This window comes from Apteryx mantelli, chromosome 2, assembly GCF_036417845.1.
Source record: "Apteryx mantelli isolate bAptMan1 chromosome 2, bAptMan1.hap1, whole genome shotgun sequence".
Classification (NCBI taxonomy): domain Eukaryota; kingdom Metazoa; phylum Chordata; class Aves; order Apterygiformes; family Apterygidae; genus Apteryx; species Apteryx mantelli.
In genome coordinates this window covers 12,251,136-12,274,423 of record NC_089979.1, presented here as the reverse complement: position 1 = coordinate 12,274,423, position 23,288 = coordinate 12,251,136, and the positions used below count along the sequence as shown (strand labels likewise).

Sequence of the window (23,288 nt, the reverse complement as noted above, 5' to 3'; positions counted from 1 at the left end):
AAGGGAACAACAACCTATACAATACCTAAATTTTTGTTGTACTGAAGTTTTGAAAACTGGGAAATCAGAAATAGGAAGTTGACAGTGGGAAAATACGGGAACCGTTTCGTTGTTATGTAGATCTGAGGAAAATAAAGAAGAGGAACACAGTTTTTCCAAGTATTAACTTTTTTCCCCCCACTCAATTAATAATCTGCAAAAGAGAAAAGCAAAATATGCCAAGCACCAGAAGGTAAGCCTAACCTTATTTAGTGGATTGTGAATGCCAGCTGCTTCCAAATAAGCTGTGATTTCATACAGAAGAGTGTTGTCTTCTTTAGGATAAGGCAGTGATGGATTCTGATAATGTGCTTCAATGTCAGCCAATATTGCTCTAAAAGGAATATGAATTAAATGCATTAAGTACTTATTTAAACTGTCCACAAATAAACCTGACACAATGCTGCAAGTCATACTAATATAAAAGTTGCACGCACACAAAACTTGTAAATAGTTACAAACAAGAGTAAACCAACTTTTGGATTTTTTTTTTTAAACCAAGATCTTACTTGATTCAAAATCAGCTCCAAACAGGTTCACTGTTCTTATCTCTTATCCAGACATGATCTCAACTCCAGGTATAACCACATGCAATTAGAAAGCTGCACTGCCCACTAACATGTTCTTTCAAATTACTAGCTACCCGAGTTATTTATTTTAACCCAAGGTTTTATTGGGTTCAGATTCAAATAACAATCAAAAAACCCCAACCAATCAGACTCCACATTTTGCCCCAGTTTAGATTTTAAGGATTGCTTAACTGACAACAATTAATATTGCAATGATACATGCTGTTCTTCAGCACATTTTGCTTCTTACTTATTGAGATTTTCCAAAGCAGCAGCCAAATGCTTGGAGTCAAACCTGCAGGAATAATTCAATTCATTGGTAATCTGCCGTCTTAAAAGCTGCATCTGACCGACCTGTTTAAACAAACAAACAAAACAAGGGTGGGGAGTTATACTGAAGGCAATGGGAGAACAGGAAAGTCAAACTAAGGAAAAATATTTTAAATAATTACAATTTACAGTAATATAGCTTACCTTAATTCCTCATTGCCCCTAAGAGCCTTTGTAGGGCTGCCCAACCTAAGTACGTACATTGGTGGCTGACCCTACTCTCTTATTTTAGAGAGCATTGATTCAGACTGCCTGCAATCAGAGCTGACGCACCCTAACTGTACAGTCGGAGGAGAGGAGTAGTCACAGGGCCCAAGTTTCACACACAGTTAAAGGGAGCAAATCCAGGCAGTGTGAAGAGGACACTAAAGCGGTAACAGATACAAAATGCCAGAGCAGACAGTTTATTACAGCTTATGAAGTACCTCAGAAATAACAACTTTTAGATACCTACAAAGATCTATGACTGAGCTACAACAAACCTTTCCCACTCAGTGGCTTTCCCACTGAGATAGGAACAGTTACTTTACTCACAAAATCACCAGAATAGTTTTAATCTAGAAAGTTTTGGTCCACATGAAACATTAAATCCCCCTCTTCTTGAGGGTACCAAAGCATGAATAATTACCCAACTAGCCAAGATTCTAGTTTCAAATTCTTCAGAAAAATACTAGCGTAATTTGGAAATACTAACTTAAAGAGTCACATGTGCTAAGAGATACAATATATGGCAACACCTCAGTTCTCTGGAAGCTATGTTTTTACTGATAGGTCTTTAAGGAACTGTGCTCAGACTCCACCATGGGGTGGGAATAGCCATCATTATCTTGTGTCCAAACCTATGCCTTACTGCGCATTAAGCTGGTGCAGGTGGCAGGAAATTTTTTCTTTTTTTTTTTTTTTAAAATAAAAATAAGCCACTTGTCTTCCTCTATTTCTACTGTAAACTGCTGAAAAAAGCATCCTATTGTCTTCTAAAAATATAGGAGGTAAAATGAAAAGTGTCTTAAAACAACAAGTGTTCAGAAAAAGAATCATCTGCAGCTTGGCATGGACTAAAGATTCAGTGGATATGACATTGTGCTATTCGTACGGATTTTCACTAGCTATACATTTGTGTGAATGATTCACAAACACACACATTCACTATTTGTGATGCCGTAGGCTGGGATGGAGATGGGGAAGAGCAGGTAGAAGGAAAGGGACAGGAGTGCTTTTGGAAAATGCATTTATTTGCTTATTTTTCACCTGTATGTAAAAATGCTTGTATCTTCTTCCCTCCCTCTCCCTAGACCTTTGGGTCAGCAATGGCAGGAAGTAAAAATGACAGGAGATCACAGAGAGGCTTGTTGCAGTCAACTTTCCCCTTCCTTCCCTGATCTTTCCTCTTCTCTTCAATAATACAAATATTCACAACACTTTGAAAAATGTTAGCTATAAAATATCATTTGAAGTTGAGGTCATTTGAAAGGCTGGGGAAGGTAAGCAGACGTGTTAATGGGATAGCTTGTTTAAACGTTTGGCTTCTTGGACTGACTTCTGCGTGAACAAGGCAAATTCAGCGCATGTTCCTGCTTAAAACTTTAGCTGGGGTACATTTACATTCACATGGCACTACGGGGGATGTCCGGGCTCTTGATGCTGAGCACTAGCTCAGCCTTCACAAAGTCAGAGCTCTAATGCTTCATTCCATTTTAGGCAAGCTATAGGATTTTACATTTGGACCCCCAGTGCTAAGCACTTTGTGGATTTTAAGTCTGGGTTAAGAGCTGTCTACACAAAGAAAGCTCAGGAGCTCTCACATATCCAGCCATGCTTAATTTCTAATGTTACAGAATTCCACACCAAAATAATACGACACTGTAAAATACACAGAATAAAGCATGTAACTAAAGATCCTGGAGTGAATTCTGTGTATCAGTGAGTCATATAAACTTACCTTCATTATGGAGTCTAAATATGCTGTCCATATCTTCTGAGTTTTTGCAATTGCTGTAGAATAAACTTTGTTTGAATTTGCTGAGAAAAGAAGAAGGGCAAGGAGTTAAAAAAAGAAAGAAAAAAAAAGTAAGAAGAGAAATAAATAAATGCAAGTGCACTAAGACAACATCTATCTTGCATCTTAAACAGAAAGCACTTACCTATAATTCCTTTGAGAGGACTGACAGTATTCATAAGTGCTTTTAAGGTATCCTGTACTGTCCTGTCTCGTAATATATTTTTTTGAAACATGCTGAGGAAATTCTAAATAAAAGAAAGAAACAATAAGTTAAAAACCTCACACATGGCTGTTATGCCAGCACGATTAATCGTAGCATGTATGTGTTCAATAGTAGTTTTTTGTTGTTAGAGGAGAAGGAATATTTCCACAGTTGCAGAGCTGAAGAATCCCATAGTTAAACTTTTTGTTTTTCTGGATGACAATACTCAGTGTTACGAGACCCGCAGATCCACCTCACCAATACATAATACCCCTGTAGCCAACAGTTTTTTCAAGGAAAAACTGTCTTCTTTTTTTTTTTTTAATTTCTAACCAGAATAGGACATATTCACAATCTGCTTTGGATTCTTTTAAGAAAATCAAAAAATTGATTCAAGTAGAGGTAATATGGAAAAGGTCATTGGATAGAACTGACACATTATTTATCATGGTAGACACAACCCCCCCAATTCTTTGTACATACCTATACAGAAAAAGTTAAGTAAATAATCGCCACAAAGCATACACCTTAGAAAAGCATTCCTTACGAACTGTCCATTTAATGTTAACATGTAGCCTATAGTGATTAGCACCATTTATTCCAGATTAACAACTTTAATTATACCTGTAAATGGTATTTTACCTTTGAGTTCAAATACACATTTTTCAAAAGCTTTGGATTTGAAAGATTATTATTAAAAAGCCTACCAGTCACAACAAAATACTTAAGTTTAATCTGCCATTTCAAAAGTTAACAGAACTTTCATTCCACTAGAACAAGTTACTAAGCAATAAAAATATCACGAACTTCAGAAACTGAAGTTCAAAGATTACCTGCAGCTCCTTCACAATCATGAAACAGAGCAGCCTGTCTAAACCATTGAGACCAAAGGTACCCAAAGTATCTTGGATCTCTGAGAAGAGACGACTACTGGTTACCTCCTGATGAGTTTTGATATCATACCAGGTGTTCATTTGGTCAATGTAACATGTGAATCTAAAGAAAAATTAAACAAACAAATGACATATTTTAGAATGAGCTGCAGACTGTTTCTGTGATGATCTGAGTAATGAGTTATCTTACTCTGAAAGACACTAGAAAGACTCTGTAAATATCTCAGGTGATGTTTTGTCACTCCTCTTTCTGCAAGGGTTCTATCACTCTTCCCGGGTTCTTTTCTCCCCCTTTTTGCGTAATGCATTGTTAGACCAAAATCACAACTTTTCTAAACTAATATTTAAAATGTACAGGATGGATTGGGAAAATTCTGTTTTAGATAAAGACAATGGTATGACAGCCAAGAAAAACTATTCGCCTATAATTAGTATATTTTCTTATTATATAGTGGAATTGGACCAATACAATGCATAGAGCTATAATATAGCTTGTGGCATATAGTACTTACTTCGGATCTGTGATCCTCAGGATTTCTCTACAAAGCCGACCAATAAATGTTACAGATTCATCCACAGGTGTGAATTTTGGTATAGGAATATGAGTAGACTGGTATATACTTTGCCAGTCTTGAATCTGAAAAGTAAAACAGTAATTTGCAATGTTATCATATATTATCATATATATGCATATATTTTTAATTTGCCTTAGAAATTCAATTTCTTTTGTTTTAATTAAAGTAGTAAATGCTATAGAACAATACAGTAAATTATACACAGCAAAACACTACAAAAAACAGAATAAAGCAAAAAGAAGAATTAAGCTTATGACAAAGGGCAAGCAGAATATAAAGAGAACAACCTAAATTCCTGGTGAGAATTCCATCTGCTCCTTTCCGCAAGAGAACCATCTGCCATTTTGTTAGCTAAATTCAAGATCTGTTCACTCCTTCACTTGTGAATTGTAATATGGTGACCAAAAAGAGCAGATTACTACTGCAGTCTTTATAAGCCTGCATTTTGATACCTGGCTATAGATAGAATGAGGACTGCTATGATTCAGTAGTTATTTTCTGTTTTCTTCAGGAAGGAGAAGAAGGATATTGCTTGTTTATGAGAGAGATTAAAATACTGTGTTTGTGGCCCTTTGCTCTGCTTGTATGCAACTAATACACTGGGGATGCTGAAGTCATTCCGGAAAAGGTGGCGATGGATGTTCTTTTGCAGTGTCTAGCACATTTAGTTAGAATCACAGCTATCTGGTTGATGCATGATGTTCTATCAGTCACTTTACATCCAAACTTTAGCATCGAAATATAGAGACATTTATCAGCTTTTTTGCCATTCTTGTTTTAACTAGCACCTTTGTTCTTAGGAAGTTATTGCACTCCTGTTCCACGTTGTAGTTAATAATACGAGAAACTTCTTCTTGCCAAATTTTTAAACCATATATGTTGACATAATCCTGGATATATTCAAATGATCGATGGAACCCATCCATTGTAGCTGCCATTTCTTTCAATTTGGGCATCAGTTCACTTGGCTATAGGGGGGAAAAAAAAAGAGGAAAAAAAAAGAAAGATAAAAACTGAACTCTGACTAGGCAGAACACTAAGAAAATGTGCAAGGCTTCTAAATGCCTTTCCATACAACAGTCTCTCCAGGATTTTATAATGCTCCAGCCAGAACTGAAAAGGTTGCTTCATATCTCAAGTAATTATTCTTACAAAAATATTTTTTTCTCCTGATTTTCATTTTAGGCTTCAGTGGTACTGTTGATTGATCTGGGAGAGAGACTCAAGAATCTAGACAGGAACAAAACAACAGTCATATTCCTTATTTTACCTTTTCCTTTCTTTTCCTTTCTATATTCTTTATGTGGCTTAGATGCATCATCTGTTGTCATCAAACATCATAGACAAAAATAGAACTATGAACTCAGAAATCACATGACATTCGGGAATAGAATAGAAATAGGTTTTTGGATTCCATCTCCTCTTACTAGTTTATGAATTCATTTTAATATCAAACAAGGCATTCCAAAGAACCTTTAAGAAGTTCAAATAATGTACTTTATCTACAAAAAGGAAACCTGTACAGAAAAGTAAAAACTATTTTCTAACAGGTAGTATAATAAAAGAGGTTCCATCAAAGCCGAGATACATAAAAAATAGTATCAAATCTAGCTGTAACTCACCTTGGCTCTAGGATTAAAGATAAGTCCCCTGTGAAGAGCTAGAGCTACCCGTTTTACTAGCTCCTTCCTTATTCCATCCTCTAGTAACTGTTTTGGGTCCACCTAAGTAGAAAAAACATTTTTTTCTGAAAGTCAGAAAGCTATCAAAAAATATAAAAATATTTCATTTTTACCAAGAAAGACATTAAGTACTTATCATGTAATAGGAAAGCAGTGCCAACACATGCACTTCTCTACCAGCAGTTGGTTCAAAGGATAAATATTTAAATACTTCTGCTAGACAACAGAATTATTCTTTTAAGTGGAATGGCAAAGGTTTGAATTGTACTTCCCATTTTCAAACTTTGTTAATGGTCCATTGTATGCACTTAGTGCATATTGGTTTTGTATGTTTGCTCAAGAGCGCTTACTCCTGAGGTTCTTACTTCTGAGGCCCTGAAAGATGCATCTTAATGTAGGAAGAACAGCCTTTGCCAATGGAAGAAACAGCTCTTCAGAAAAGCTTGCAATCATTTTTCCAAATTTCCAAAATGCATCAATTAAAGTTGATGAGTCTATGTACAATGAGAACTGTGTGTTCTTAGCATCCTTAAATAATACAGTTTTTATTTGGATGCCAAGTTAGGCAGCCCAATTTGAAAATCTGGATGCCAATTTACTTCTTATTGTCTTTTTATTTTCCCTCAAGGTCCTGCTTAATGTTCTGAAATATCTATCCTAGAGTGCTAATTGCTACCAAGTGACTTTTTCCTAATGGAATAATGGAACATTACCTTGATGATACCAACTAAAGTAGTTTTCATCATGAGGATACCTTCAGTGAAAATTGAAATTGCGTGGGTTAGCTTGGCAACCTTTAATAGGAACAGAGGATACAACTGATTGAAGTGATTCCTTAATACACAGATAATCACTCTAAAAACATAATAAATCTTTTCCAGAGCTAGCTTCCTACTTTATTCTGAAGCAATTCACACCAACAGAGCTTCAATTTTTCCATCTAATTCAAGTCACATATATATAGTACTATATATATATATATATTTTTAAATTAGATCAAGATAGCTATGTTACCAGGAGGAAAGAACAGGTAACTTCAAATGGCTTTGCACAGGTTATGGGAGAAAAAACCTAGGCCTCTGTATCGTGTGCATACAAAACACCACGGACATAAATGCCAGTCAGTACCTTTGAGTAGGCTAGGGGCACAGCTTTACATAGTTATTTCACAATAAAACCTGCTGCTGGCAATGGGTCCTCTTCAATATTTCCACAGATTTAATACAGTAACACATTCATTTAGTTTTATAATATAAGGTGAGCATCCATCTGCTCAGACTAGCCATTCTTTTGCCTTTATGACATTTACAAGATAGAATTGTAAGTTTGAACTGCATTGTCTCTATTCTACAGAAAACATAAGTGAAAAGCCTTTGAGCAAGATGAGTACTTTCCCCTCTCCCTTCTCAGAAAAAAACAAAACAAAAAACAACCCCCCCCCTCCAAACCACTATCAGTTCTGCCTCCAGCTCCATCCCTGCCCTCACAAAAAATAAACCATCTTTGCAAAATTTAATGCAGGAGTCTAAACCTCGTATTCAGGCCTGAATGACAGCTTAATGAGAATCCACAATCTGCTCATGTAAAACTCAGTAACAAGTAAGCGCTTCAGCAAGAACTGCTGGAAAAAGATGACACGTAATTGGTATCTGGAGAACGAAAGCATATATTCTTTGAGGGAAAGAGTTACTGGTCTACTCAGATTTTTGCTCATCTTCTTCTAATAAAAAGAAAGCCAAATAATTTTAATGTTTTTTCATATTTCCAGAGTGATAGCAGTGGAGGAGAAACCCCCTAGACAAAAAGCCAAACAGCAATAGCAGCTTTTCTAGCTGATCAAATCAGCATGCCTCCATCCTGTCTTTGAGGGCCAGCAAGAAGCTTAACAGCGCTGGCTCATTCAGTCTTCTCCTTCTCCTGGAACAAGTATTCCAAATGTGAGGGCTTCATTCCAGACTTGGGTCTTTATTTTTTTTCCTCCTACCTAACTGAAAACATTTACCCTCATTTACAAATATATTTAGGTTTCCTCTTAGGCTTTCCTCCCCTTTCTTCATTGTAACACTAGTCAATTTTAATTCCTACTCAGTCAACAAATCCAGCTTTGCTGTTAAAGTGCAAATTCTATGGAGCTGTATCTACTTAAATTTGGCTGATGTTGGCTACCTATAAGGTATGCTTTTTCAGAATTCCCTATTTTAACTGCACCTCATATCGTGGTCCAAGCTGAGCATAATCTCGTAGCTTGTCCTTATCAAGGCGAGTAGGCACTTCAATAATATCATGAGTCTGAAGCTTTATAATTTTGAGAAGAGATGTAAACATGCTTTCTGGAATTATCTGTAGAACCTTTGCAAAAGAGAGATGAGACAAACACAGTCAGTACACTCTCAGTTAAAAAAAAAGTAATCTTAAATTGAGGATAAGCAATTGAAGAACAGGACAATTATGTCTCTTCAAATCCTACCTTTCTTACATAGGAAACCAACTCGCCCGAATAATATTGTGATACACTGAGAAGATCAGGGCTGTTTGCTTGATTGATACGGAGAAGTGGCAAGTCAAGAGCGGAAGCGAGCTAGAAATAAAGTTAACATTTTAGCTTCACATGTCTATTTTTCTAATATCACTTACGTGCCTGAACTCTCTTGCTCAGGCCTCAAACTGCAATTCAAAGCAGAGGATTCTTCCTAAAAAGTGGCATTACAACATGAGATTGCCAACTGGGAAAACAAACAAACAAAAAACCAAACAAAAAATCTTTTTTGTTAAAAAGCCAAAAATCCAAACTGTAACACTACATTTCTCTTACTCATATTCCCCAATCTCATCAGTTGCATGAAAGATTTTTCTTGTAATTTTAGCTTTCCCGCTCCCCCACATGCTATTTTCCATTCTTGTTTCTACAGAAAGAGTGTATCTTCTCATTTGATGGCAGATCTTCATAATGACAGATGAAGTGCATATGCAACATTACTCTTGTAATTCCTTCAACTGCCTCTGATACATATTCAGAGAATCCCATCTATGCACCCATGTCTCCAGCAAGTAACTGTAATGGATAGAAGATGGATGATGACACTAATTTGTCGAACAGCAACGATATGACTGGTTGCACAGAGTAACATGCATAACTCAGTTTTATTTTCTTTAAAACTAGCCTTCCATTAATTTATTACACCCCTAAAGAAATACAGATATAGAAGACGTCAGTAAAAGGATTTGAATCATATGCAACTTCACAGACTTCGTTCTATTTAACAACTGCCTTAGTCGACTTGCAGTGTTAAAGTACATCCACTTTCTTTCATCCTTACCTTTAGAAAGGTGGCTCTGAGTTTAGTTACCATAGATGGACTGACTCTTATGCTTTCCTGCATAATAGATGTAAAGCTGAAGAAGGAAACAAACAGAAGTCAGCTCCTTCCCCCGGAACTCATGATTTAACAGCTGAAAATCAATGTCATTGGCACCAGCATAATTCAGAAATAGCACAGGAGATCAGTGAAATTACACTAAGGAAGAATTTGGTCTGCTGAGATACTGGCCATGGAAAACCATATGATCATGGAGAGGTTGGGTGATAGAAGTGTACATCAGGCACAGTAACATCCAAGCTAATGAAGGGCAGCTCACCAAATCCCCACCATGGAAAGGAATTTTGCCAGTTTTTGTTTATTTGTTTTTGGTTGAAACAGGATCTCCAATATTTTAGAGAACTTAAAGTTTTTATAGTTAGGACAAGGTAGAGAGCAAAAAGTTACAGCATCACATAGTCTGCAACTCACAATATGCCAAGGATGGCTGTTAATTCTTACTCAAATTGTTGAGAGTTGAATATACTCAGCAGCTCACAGAATAAGGCTATAAGACTTTTTAAATTGGAGAATTTCTAGCATTAATAATACCTATGCATTTTATTTCCTAAAGGTTTCAAAAATGATGACTAACTTAGAAGAAAAACCTCCTGGTAATATACCTGTCAATTAATTGCCAAGCATAAGACAGATCACCAACTATCTGCATAGTGATCAAGACCTCTTCTTTAATGTTGATAGTTCGGATCATCTGATGGAGAAATTTGCGTGTGTCAGCCAAAAATTGGCAAACTTGCAGGTTAGTTTCCAGCTGGTGAAATTCCTGGACCTATATTTACCAAAATAAAGAAATCCCCCTTTATGTCTGTTAATCTTTAAAGGAGAGCAATACAAAGACAATCAGTAAGCTGACATTTTTTTTTTTTTTTAATATAGTAAGACACTGAAAAATCCTGGCCTACTTCAGAGATGCATTAAATAAGAAATTTCACAAAGTTACTCCAGAAGGTATACCATACTGAGGATTCTTTTTATACCCTGGAAGTTGGAGGGGAAAAAAAATTCACACAACAAGTGTGGGTATTTTTTATTTTGCCTGCCAAATTACACCTCTAGTTTCAAATGAATTCTGATTTCAGAATTTCTAATAAAATAATGAGTAACGTTGCTAAATTATATTTAAAACTGAACTCATTGCTTCAAAGAAACCCTACTAGTTTTCAGCTGCAGGTGGCAGGTTTTTTCATGCTATCTCCTTTATTTTACAATCAAAAGATCTATAAGCAAGCCCTGGTGACTATATATATAACATTATAAAACAGGTCTGAATTTAACAGTTGTTTAGGTCTGAAGATCTTTGCTATTCATCTATTTGAAGTCAGTGCATGCATATCAAATGTTATTTTTCAAAGATATTAGCCTATTTATCTCAAAATTTCTTTGCCATACCTCTTCCAGTGCTTGTATTAGCTGCACAGTTTTTCTGCCTGCTGCAGTGGAATCATCGTAGTTTAGAGACATTATTTGCTTGGAGATTTCTCTGAACCAAGCCTGAAGATTTTCTATTTAAGAAGAAAGATTTAATCAAATCCTTGCATGGATAATAAGCAGCAAAGGCATAAGGAATTTGTTAGTCAATAACAATAAAAAAATATTCACTGCTAAACTTGTATGAGATTATCTAAAAGGTCTTCATCTTGCTTTTACATTTCTACATTTCACCAGGTGGCAAACACTTTGGCAAGAGTCACACAGAACACTAAAAAACCCCTTCTGAATTACCAAGGACAATGGGCAGTATAAAACCTATACAAAAATAACAGTGATGCCCTTTAAATCATAAGTTTGTGTTTGATGAATGGTTTGACAATGTTAATTGCCTTGGCAGTTTCAATTTCTATATTTTAGTAACAAATTTGCTTATGAACTCCATTAAACATGGAAAAGTGAACTGGCATTTCATAGCCTTACCTGGCATCTCTAAATTAAGTGATAAAAAAATGTATTTAAAAATATAGACAACTAAACAATAAGTACCTAAATATGGGTGCTTAGCTTACATATGGAATATATGCAGAAAACCTTACGAGAGCATGTAAGTGACATCTATGATGGCTGAGGGAAATTAAAACTTTTCTTATTATCAGAATAAGTTTTATCTATTTTCTTTCAGTATCAGCTTAGAAAAAATATATAAAATTGCTTTATTTCACAGTATTTTTTTTAATTATTATTATTACCATTTTTCTCTACTCTGGTAAGAGGCTTAACTCCTGAGAAGACATCGGCAAGCTCAGTCATCCTTTCAGACCCTTCTTTTTTATAGTTCTCCCATTTTGTTTGTTTTTCTGACAACATCTGCTTGAACATCTTTTGGAAAAAAAAAATTGGTTTATAAACTGTCAAGACAGCCTACTACAATATATAAATGAAATAAAATATTGAACAGATGGAACTTACAGTGAGTACTGAATATTTGGAGATCTTGCCAGAATATTAAATACAAAATTGACAGCATTGAAAAATATAGCTAGTGGGATGGACATATGCTGACAGAAATTGATGGAATTTTATAATACAATACAACACATATATCATCAATTTTTAGTCTGTTACAGAAACATCCCGTGGCATTTTAGCTTAGAGAGCCTAGAAGACTGCTCTAATGTTGACTTATACTTTGCGTAGTCATCTTAGCCTATGCAAAGACAAATCCAGTTCAACAAGGCATGTACTTGAAGTTAAGCCTACTCTTACACATTTTACCAGATTAGACAACTGGGAGTTTTTTTTCGTAACTCAGAATTAACAAATCAAAAAAGTCATTCTTTATATTAGTGGATTGAGCAGTAAGTGTACTACTGCTATTCAATTCTTCAGCCTTGTTTTGCAGTTCAAGAGAAAACACTGAAGACAGCAGTGGCACATTACCTCTTTCAAAATGAATTCAAATTGAGCTGTGTCCAGTAGAAGCTGGAAAAGGATCCTGGGATTGTACCTTGAATCTGTTAGAATTTGATCCTTTATCTGGCGGAGACGTTTGTTATTTGGGTCACAAGCTGAAAACGGAAGGACAAGATTTCTCCACTGTTACAGAACTTAGCTAAGCTGTTAATATTTATAAATAGGCTCATTCTAAATAGCTTGAAAGCAGAAACATTTTGCTCTGATGTGTTAGTAATCCCTTAATCTCCATTAACATAGATCTGACCACCCTTGTGTAACCCCCTCCTTAGAACAGGGAGTAAGTAAGGTTTCTGTGGTGCTTCAGCCTTCTGCTGCCTCCTTTGTTGGCTTCCAAAAACCAAGTGTGAATTTAGTACTCACGATTGACAAGCCCAGAGATCAACATTACTGAAATTGTTACATAAAATGAACGGAGGCCATAACAGCAGCTCTCTCATATACCAAGAAGCCCCAAAGATAGCACAAGCGTACAACCAAGACTATGCCTAAACAGGTAAGCTTAGGGATCCAAACTCTTGTCAGAGGCACTATTCAACAGTCACCAGAATAAGAAGCTTGTTTTTAAATTGTGAATTACCAGGATATTAAAAAGTTGGTTAATGCTTTCCTTTTGGTGCTACACAAAACTCTCAGAAGGATGCTGTAAGTCGTAAGGCATAAAAAGATAAAGCTTCCTGACTTTTTCTGTGGAGTATTATTCCACAGGATCATGAATTCTCATACTACTTTTTATACCTGTTTCTGCTTGCAAGAATTAAGAACAGGCATGCATACTGTTTCTGTCTAAGATTTTAGGAGACTCATTAGCAAAGCAACAGCTCAAGAAGCTACTGAAGTCAGCTACTGCCGACTTCAACAGCAGCACACCCTGGTCTTTGCTCAGGACCTAAGACGGAGCACAAATTACAGCTCTGTAATAAAAGCCTAATGCAAAGTCTTACCTGTGTCTGCGGTGTGAAGCATGAGCCAACGGATTGCTACATTGCAGTCTCGTAGGCAATTCAGCAGCTTGGGAATGTTGTCCAGCACCAGCTCTTCCCTTAAACAGCCCTCTTTGAGAAACTGCTGCACTTGAGTGTGCACGCGCTCAGTGACTGCAGCATACCTGCTAGCCTTGGAATATACAATATTACCATTAATACAATCCTGGCCTCAAAGGGAAAACATCGTCTACAACATGGGGCTTCCCAAGAACTCAAAGGGCACACAAATCAAAGAGTGCTATAAAGAAAAACAAAACAAAACACTGTCACTACTGATTGGCAATGTCATACACTGTAACTGCATGACAATGGAATGCAAAGTAAATTTTAGAGCAAAGGATCTATATAGGAAAGGTAATGTTTTGAAAATGCAGACTTGCAAACCTCCTATATACGTACTGTTTAAAAAATCATTCCTAAAAAATGGCAAAAATACTGTATTGTCCAGTAAGAAAGAGCAAAAAACCAAGATCTACTCATATAGTGTTAAGATATTCTTTCAAATCAGGTGCTTCTTCCAGATTATTGTTTAGACAACCTAGAAGGCCCCAAACTACCTAGCTGAGTGCTAAACTCTATAAACGTTCAGCTTCTAAAACTGTATCTGTGGAAGACCAAACACCATAGTCAGCTAAGACAACGCAATACTGAACGACACAGTGATGATCGTCAACAACTATGCAATCAAGCCAAGAGGAAGCGAAACAAGCTTTACTGGGAAGACCAGACTTTGACACTTACAAGTATTTTTAACATGTATTCAAATAATTGTATGCAAGAGAAAAAGATTCATACATTAACGACATCACACAACATACCTAAAATGCTCACATAGTTTCAATCTTGCTGAAAATATTAAACTCCAGCTTATGTACCTGCTCTTTGACATTTGAAAGATCCAACGTGTAGTTGAGGGCAGTTTTGGCAGCTTTGTAGGGTTCCCATGCTTCTGCTAAATTTACAGCAATTCCCATGTAAATGCTAATAACCTAAGATTGGAAGCAAAAAGCAAAAAGTTGTGTTTATATTTGTATCAGGAAGACATGCTTTTAATTTAGCAATATGAGTAGAAAGAGATATGTTATGGGTATAAATATGAGACAATTAAACTTTCTTTGGTTGCTGTATTCCTTGCTCCCTAATCTTTGGAAATCAAGGCGTAAAAGGACATTGAAATAAGAAGTACACAGTTAATTTGAAACTTAGTCAGTTCCGAAAATAAGCTGACTGTTCTTTCAGTCACTATGCATGATCCTTGGTCTCTACTTTTTTCCATAATCTTATCATTTTTCACTTCCGTGTTGCTGTCCCCTCCAATGTAACAGGGGAACCAACTACGATAGGGAAAAAAACAGCTAAATGACTCCTACTCTAGCAATGCCCAAATGACTGACTTGAAGTATAATGTGTCCTCTATGCTGAACGTAAACAGAAGGAAGCCGTGATTCCAAGCTGTGATTTTAAGAAGAGGAACTGAAAGCCTAACTGATTTTGGACCCTCACCCCCGCCCAAGTTCAAGTGTGACTAAAAATGCAGAATAGTTGTTGACTTACAAATGTTTGTAAGGTACTTGATTAGAAATGGAAGTCTTGGGCCACTGACAGATGAAGGATATACAGAGCTGTGGTATCATGAGCTTTATCACGCTATTGCTCCAATATTCCTCCATCTTGGATAGGTCACATCTAGAGGACACTGTCAACCTTTGACCTTTTCTGACAACGTCAGCAAGGAGGTCAGTAAAGGCAAACAGGACACTTGTGCATGATATGAGGATCCCTCTAATACTGCTGAAGTGGAGTTCATTACTTCCATGCTGCTGACAGTTCCTCAAAGGCCTACTGTTCAGCTGCTAACAGTGACATACAGATTTGAATCCAGCTTAAGAGTTAAACACTCTGCAAGATGCAGCTAACTGGTTCACACCTGGTCATGACAATATACGTATTGTATTAAAATAACGGTTTCTACAATGAAAACAAGTGAATAAAAATGTTGGCATAATCAAAAATTCACAATGGGAAGTCTTCATTTCTGATATAAGCTTGCAGTTCTTCAGAAAAAAAAAAAAAAACGAAGGATTTTAATGTCTAGCCAGCTATTACAGTTTCCTCACTCCTTTCTTCTCTGTTCCCCTTATGGTGCAGAACAGAAGAATACAATTTGAAACTAGTGGAGATATACTAATTAATTTCTAGTTTCTTCCTGAGACTGACTTCCTTAGACACAGGCTACCTGGGGACTCTACTGTTATATACCATTCTATTTCAGTAGCATTTTTTGCAAAATAGGGCCCCTGGGTAGAAATCCTAAATTTCATTACTGAGCCACTTCGCATTCCATTTTAATCACTCTGTCTGACCAGGTATATGGGATTGTACAGTGTGACAGGTTTGGCTTCTAGGTTATTTGGACAATGGATGGAACATAGCCTCTAACAATCCCCCCCCCCCCCACACACACACACATACACACACTGATATTATTGGAAAACTTGTTTGAGGGTAAGTCTACCATTCAGAGGGACCTTGACAAGCTGGTGGCATTGGCCAGCTGAAGCTACAGGAAGTTCAACAATGATAAATGCACAGATCTGCACCTGGGACAACAAACAAACTCACACCAACCTTGGAACAGCACAGTCCAGGGACCGACTGCCTATGTAGCAGCTGTGCGGAAAAGGAGCCAACAGTCCTGGTGGACAAGCTGAACACGAATCAGAAATGCAGCCTTACAGCAGTGAAGGCTAGTCATGCGCTAGGCTGTGTTAGCAAGACTGCAGCCAGCAGGTTGAGGGAAGTGATTATTCCCATCTAGTCAGCACCCATGAGGTCCCGTTTAAGTGTACTGTGTCAAAATTTGGACTCCTCAGTACAAGATGACATGGACAAACTAGAATGAATTGAACAGAAGGCCGCTAAGACAGTTAGGGGACATGCTGAATTAAGAGAATCTGACAGAGCTGGCCTTGTTTAGGCTAGAAAAGAGAAGACTAAGGGATCTAACTGCAGTCTTCCACTACTTAAAGGGCAGTTATGGAGAAGACAGAGCCAGACTCTTCTCAGAGGTGCACAGCAAAAGGACAAGAGACAACGATCACAAGCTGCAACAAGCAAAATTCCAGTTGGACAGAAGGGGGAAAAAAAAACCACCATGAGAGTGATTAAGCACAGGCACAGGTGCCCAAAGAGGCTGCAGAATCTCCATTTTGGGTATTTTCAAAACTCAGATATTTTCAAATCCTGACTGGACAAGGCCCTGAGCAACCTGATTTAACTTTAAAGTTAGCCCTGCTTTGAGTAGAAGGCTGAACTAGAAGACATCCAGACATACCTTCCAACCTACGTTTTTCTATGGTAGAATTTATTATGACGGTATGAGTGCAGTTGATTTAAGCATTTAAGGAGGATAATCAGTATTTGCAAAGGGTAGTTTTCCATGCTGATCCAGAAGCTTTGACTCAGTCTGCTTCACTCCAAACAAAGTATAATTTCCCCAGAAGAGAAGCTATTGTACTTTTAGAACATTACAGAAAGCTTTGCAGAAAATAAGATAAACTGTTTCTATAACATTAAATCCAGGGTACAGTTTAAAAATAGAATTAACATTTACCCAATTATCTGGAAAGTATTTATCCACTATCTCTCTCATTTTTGCTTGTTGAGTGTGAAGAATAGAAGGGTCAAAATACAGTATGACATAGAGCATAGCAGCTTGAGTAGCCAGGGCAGTGCTGCGGTGTTCTGGTAGCGGATACGCAGAAACCTAGGAAGAGGGAACAAAACAAAGCATAATATAATGCAACAATCCCTTGCAACTATTATGGGGCATATTAAAGAGTACAGTACATGGATACTAGGAGGCTATCTTATTTGTCACATAGGTAAGCTGGACATGCTTACACATGCAACACATTCACCAGATATATATACCGAATATAAAGCTTGACTGTATATGTCTGCTAAACTTAATAGGCGATAGTAAGATATCATTATGAGGTAAATGAGTCAAAGGGGGGTTGAATCAAAGAGCTTCAGATGGGCTGAAAGGAGCAGAGCCAGAAATAGGTATTTTGTAGCTCATCTCAAACAGAAATGAGGACTAACATAAATCAAGTAAAAGGCTAATAGGATGCAGATAATTTAGTTATTCACAAATTGCAGGTACCAACAAGCTCAAGAAGATTAAAGGTAAAATTTCATTTTTAAAAATGTGCATAGGATAATATAGTAAGAAACCTCTATACTAACACAAAAGTCAGCATCAAAATTCTGTTCAACAAGACATAATGATTTGTCATTAGGAAAGCTGTTCTCCACTTTTATTTAGTAACACCTGTTTTCCTATTTTTTTTTCTGATTACTTTATTAGGTGAAATGTTCAGACTAATAATAATAAAAAAAGATAGGAGGCTGCTGCCTACTGTTATCAAGAAAAAACTGCAAGTATCAAAAGAAGTAACACCTTGGACATAAGATACTTCAGTAATATAATCTGAATTTAATCTGTGTTAAACTAAAGATTTCTACCTCACTCTAACTTTTTGTACTACATTTGGGAAAAGTACATAGCTATAACTGCGCTTTGTATAGAAACCCTGATGGAATTTTTTAATTGTCAACTGTAAACACTACAAAACAGAGATCACAGGTTGTAATATTACCTTAATCTGAAAGCAATAAACCAACAAAGTTGTACTAAAAAAGAGGACAGGTAATTTTGATTAAAAGTATTAGAAGACTTAAGTAAGATTTCTACATTAATAAGTACTTTAAAAGAGCACTCTCACTAACACTTCACTATTTCTTATCAGAGCCATAAATTATGTCATAAAATGAGCTTTCTTCACAACTTGCCAAAAAAGTTTTCTTTTTTTGTTTGCAGAACTTTTTGCACAGCTTAAAAAATTGTCATAGACATGCTACAGTGCCTAGAAAAGCCTATTTTCCTCATAAAAGTTAACATGTCTGTCTACAGTTTTAAAGTGTTTTTGACAGGGTCCTTACTTTTAAACTAATGCTCTTGCCTTTGTTTATTTCTTATGTGATCCACTAATTTTCAGATGCTGGTTTTTTTAGCATCTATAAAGTGTTTCAGCTATCCAGGATTCACTAGAGGTATGTCACTCATTAAAGAAATAAGATGGTTTGGTCCACCCTAAAGAAAGAACCCTGCTCAAAAGTTAATGCTTTGCTGAAGCTCACCCCCAAAGGAGAGGAGACTGTAAATGCAGTAATCATTGAACATACTTTGTTTCAATTTTTATTCTTTTTCTTTACTCATACAATTGTCATAGTTAAGAACTGTGATATTAGTGCTTCTTTTTAATCATATTGCCTCTTAATGGATGATAAATCTCTTTGCGGTAACTAAAACAATGAGAATCTTTGAAGGAAATAGAGAGTTAATAAGAGTGGCCAATCTTTTTTTTTTTTCTAGGCTTCACAGTTGAGTAACTTACCCAAGAAACCATTCAATACTCAATTTTAGATTCCTCTTCTGTCTCACAGTAACTTACCTGGTTATAAATATCATCTGATCGTAAGCGGCCAATAACCATGCTGATGAATGTTTCGCTTATGGGTACCCTGCTGAAGTAACTCTCAGGGTAGTTTGGAGGCCTCTTAGCTCCAGGCTGGCTTGAGTATCCAGTGCTTCGAAGCAGTTTACAAATATCATCTAAATTGGAATCAGCAGAGGATCGGGCTGCACTATTTTTAGAAAGGAACAAAAATTAAGCTGTATGACCTGACTATTTCCTTCTCTCCTGTCCCTTCTAACCCCACCTTCCACTCCAAGAAAGCAGTCAGATACTAAGGTTTGGGAGATTTTTTTGTATGCTTACTCCATGAATAGAATTTTCACCATATTACAGAAGGACACTGCTAAATGCTCATACTGGAATCCCAGATAAGCATACAAAGCACAAACAAACAAACAGACCCAAGGAAACTTTATTCAAGGACAAAAAAGTACCTTTGCATTCAGAAGAGGTTCCTTTGGGTCTCCCCCTGCCCTCCCCTCCACCTTTTCTGAATTCCCCTTCTTGCTCCATTCCTGTATGCCAGAGTTAAGGAATCCTTTCTCATTACACACTCGAGAGCCATAAGCACAGCCAAAGCAGCACAGGTACAGAGTGCCCCCCTTTTTCAGTTGCATTATGTGTGAAAGAGTTTTCACTGAAATTCTTAGAGACCCTCGCTGTGATAAAGCAGTGTCAACAGCCTACCCTGGAAGTCTCATTATCGATTTGACTAATCAAGCACTCTAACTACAAGAAGTCAGACTTGCAATACATTTTCTGTCTAGATGCTCAGGACTTTTCAGAGATTTGCTCCAACAACTGGAAACATGTAATGCTTTCAAAGCTGACACTTGCAGCATTAAAGCTTTGTGTGAAAGTTCATTTGTCAATGGATTTCAAACCTCTGTTGGGACAGCATGAGAAATCTGTGGCCCCAGTTTTGCAGGCAGACCTGCAAAAACAGCTAATGTGAGGAGCTCTACTGACATTCAGGCAGCTATGCAGAATTATCAGAGTCTATCTGTATGCACCAGACAGTCAAAAAGGTGCCAACATTTCCATTCATCTTAATTGAAAAATTGAGTTAACTGAACATACCGCATGTTACATTCTTTCAGCTTTGAGTTCCTTTGAATACTAGTCCACATTACCTGTATCTGTAGTAGGAAACCAACATTCTTTCTCTGACCTCTCCTTCAATCTTCTGGTCGATGACCAATAGCATGACTCCATATAAATAGAGTGCTTCACACTGTTAAGAAAAGAAACAGAAACAAAGAACAAAAAAACCCACCAAAAATCAGAAAGAAATCAAATTAATGTAATTTTGTAGTAACATCTGGAGACAAGCGCTGACAAACTAACACTATGCAAACTATTGTGAAACTAGTGTGAAAAATGGCAGGCTGCAGATTTTTGGGTTTTGACCACCTAAGAGTGAGCCATAGCATTTCAATGCTTTTGGTAACTTGAGACTAGACATAAACAAATGATGACAAAATATATCAGGAACTAAACTAGTTGGTTCATTTTCTACTATTACAAAACTGTTGAGTACTTACTAGAAGCTGTTTTCCATCTTCATTAAGGAGGACAGTTTCTAATGTTTGCTGAATGTAAATTCCTTCATTGAGGTCATCTAAATATCTAGGAATCATACCAAAGAGTTGGTCATTGACTATTTTCCTCTTAAATCATGTGTCCTCAGAACTCAACTGGCCAATTTTCACTCAAAGTCAACAGACATATCACAACACTCCTCCAGTGCAAGCACCGCAAGGTTTTTCACACAACAAAGAACAGATGCTCTAATATGAAATGAGAGGCTGGAACTTGTAGTTAGGGTCAACCAGCTGGCAAATCCTCCTTCAATTTGCTAATGCTGTATGTGAAAGATACTGAAGGATACTCTGTAACTTACAGCTAATAAATCATTCTCTTAAGCTTAACATGGCAGGACACAGCCTGAGAACAGAGTATTGAGAAGGAAAAGTTTTTCTTTCTCCTTAAAATTTAGTAAAACTATCACATTTTCAAGTTATCTCCAACAATAGCTACTGGAAATACCTTAAATTTATCTTAATTGCAATTTGAAAGGTAGAGCTATAAGTAAAATATTTCATCTTGATTCACTTCTTGATTTCTTCTTATTACAGGGTTTTCTAGTAACACTGCTTATTACCATAAAGAGCTCAATCTTTTCACCCAAATTCAACAACAAAAGCAATTCTTAGACTTTAGACTCTCTGGCACTTCTTTCTTAAAGTATTTCATGAACCTTTCATATTGTTTTGGCAGGTAAGAGTAACAAACTTTAGAATACAGTAACTCCAGCAAAAAAATAAATTTAGGAAAACAATACCAATGAAAGTTCAAGAAAAAACACTATCTGATTCTCTCTTCTGCAAGACCAAAAAACTTTCCTTAATAATGTGGAATTTCTTTTCATTCATAAATCTTCAGAACAATCTCCAAGATAAAGAAGAAGAATTAGCTCTAGCTTACATTTAAGGAAATGAGGTAGAGATGTTAAATGTTTTCAGGTCATAGATTAAGCTGGTATGCAACAGCAAGAGTAAAAGTTAGTGCCCAGTCCAGCAAGCCAAGTTTCCCAGTGCATATGAATATGATTCAACTGCAAGCACTGGGTCTCCAGGAAAAAGTTTCTAATCATTAAGACTAAACGGTATTGTAGTCTTTAAGAAACCCTACATATCATTAAAAAAAACTATACCTGTTTAAATCTACAATGTATTTATGAACACTCTGAAAAGCTAGATAAAATCTTGTCAAAATTTCAATGTTGTTTTCACGAAATTCTTCATCTAAATCCAGTAACTCAGGTTTGGCTTCCAGTTTGCCTTCACATGTCTCAGGCCCCTAAGAAAGAAAATCCATATTTAGAGACAATATTTGATTTTGTCTATGACAATCTTCATTAGGACACAGAATACACTGACCACCAGTCTGTATGTAATGACAGAATTAACTTTTATTACTAAAACAAGGCATCTGCAGTTTTCTAAGCTACTTTATGATTAAACAGTGATCCCATAATGATGAATTTTAGATTTTGTTACAATCTATAACAATTATAAATATGATTGATTTTAAATATATTTGAATATGATATGATAAATGTAATGATCTTGCCCCCATGTCATCAACAGAAAAGAATAGTTAACAGAAGAACAGTTAACACTTTGAGTAAAATCCTGATGCATGTGAAACCACCATGTACTTTACCATGGGCTTTTTTTTTTTTTTTTTTTTAGTGGCAACTATCTCCTTTCAGGAACTTTTTCCTTTACACATATGATCCGGTTGATTTCTCAAACAGAATCCATAACTTAAGGCCTCACAAATAGTTGACAGTTTTGTACCTTCTCACACATTTAAACTCCTTGCAAGTATTAGAACTATATGAGACTTTTGACAAATTCTAGACCTAGCTCAGTGCTAGTCCCCCAAACTGATGCAGAAACCATGTAATTAAAAACTGTGTGGGAATCAGGGGAGAGGAAGAAGAGCCTGACTTTCTGAAAGCAATGGTACAAACTGTTTTAACCATTTGCCGCTGTCTGCTCACACCTTTCAGTCCTATCACCAACAGTTAACTGAAAATATTAACATAATTTGAAAGACCACTTCCATGGCATGAAATCATGGCTTTAAAGGATTTTGTGAACATGAACTCCATAAAATCACTTAAAATAGACTTAAAATTAAATGTCAAGTCTAATATCTGGGTGACAACTTCTGAGTGGTTTTAAAAATGCTCTTCTATTTCTTTTTTTCTACAAAATAGCAACATGAAATAAAGGATAAAAGCAGGTCCCAAACTGACTAAAAAGTCAAAATGCACAAAGTAAACAGACTGATTTTTCAAAATCTCAAATCTCGTCACCTAATTTCAAGCATCATGAATGCAGGAATGGAAGGCTCATAGGGTTAATATCTGTAAATTCATGAAACACTGATTTACAAGCTGTCTTTTATTGATTTTGTTGCAATTATGCTGAAAAGCAGCAGCAGTGTCTTGCTTCTTTAACACTCAGGAATCTTCTGGCTTCCAGAATGAATATATTTCTGGCAAGTTATATCTATTTGCTTTCAAATTGTCAAGTAAAAAAGACTTGTAACAAAAATCTACATCTAAAGATAATTGGGAAATCACCTGTGCTCGGGATTTTCAGTACCCCAAGTA

The 23,288-nt window shown here is 36.4% G+C and overlaps 1 protein-coding gene across 2 annotated transcripts in view; it reads right to left on the bottom strand.

Annotated features, from left to right (window-relative positions):
• The window catches only part of WASHC5 (WASH complex subunit 5), a 28,931-nt gene that overhangs the window by 3,031 nt on the left and 2,612 nt on the right, over positions 1 to 23,288 (bottom strand). Inside the window, exons 3-26 of one of the 2 annotated variants that reach the window (XM_067290161.1) lie at positions 21,816 to 21,961; positions 20,644 to 20,728; positions 20,233 to 20,333; positions 19,076 to 19,268; positions 17,170 to 17,322; positions 14,432 to 14,545; positions 13,515 to 13,686; positions 12,538 to 12,665; positions 11,847 to 11,976; positions 11,056 to 11,168; positions 10,269 to 10,435; positions 9,607 to 9,682; positions 8,757 to 8,867; positions 8,498 to 8,638; positions 7,003 to 7,083; positions 6,230 to 6,331; positions 5,396 to 5,575; positions 4,545 to 4,669; positions 3,973 to 4,135; positions 3,080 to 3,182; positions 2,878 to 2,957; positions 859 to 962; positions 244 to 373; positions 26 to 122 (exon numbers count right to left, since the gene is read on the bottom strand). In XM_067290161.1, coding sequence (XP_067146262.1) covers positions 26 to 122; positions 244 to 373; positions 859 to 962; positions 2,878 to 2,957; positions 3,080 to 3,182; positions 3,973 to 4,135; positions 4,545 to 4,669; positions 5,396 to 5,575; positions 6,230 to 6,331; positions 7,003 to 7,083; positions 8,498 to 8,638; positions 8,757 to 8,867; positions 9,607 to 9,682; positions 10,269 to 10,435; positions 11,056 to 11,168; positions 11,847 to 11,976; positions 12,538 to 12,665; positions 13,515 to 13,686; positions 14,432 to 14,545; positions 17,170 to 17,322; positions 19,076 to 19,268; positions 20,233 to 20,333; positions 20,644 to 20,728; positions 21,816 to 21,961 — 2,995 coding nt within the window. Of the gene's footprint in view, positions 1 to 25; positions 123 to 243; positions 374 to 858; positions 963 to 1,086; positions 1,304 to 2,877; positions 2,958 to 3,079; positions 3,183 to 3,972; positions 4,136 to 4,544; positions 4,670 to 5,395; positions 5,576 to 6,229; positions 6,332 to 7,002; positions 7,084 to 8,497; positions 8,639 to 8,756; positions 8,868 to 9,606; positions 9,683 to 10,268; positions 10,436 to 11,055; positions 11,169 to 11,846; positions 11,977 to 12,537; positions 12,666 to 13,514; positions 13,687 to 14,431; positions 14,546 to 17,169; positions 17,323 to 19,075; positions 19,269 to 20,232; positions 20,334 to 20,643; positions 20,729 to 21,815; positions 21,962 to 23,288 lie in introns of those variants that run through there. The other variant, XM_067290162.1, reaches the window with a different exon arrangement.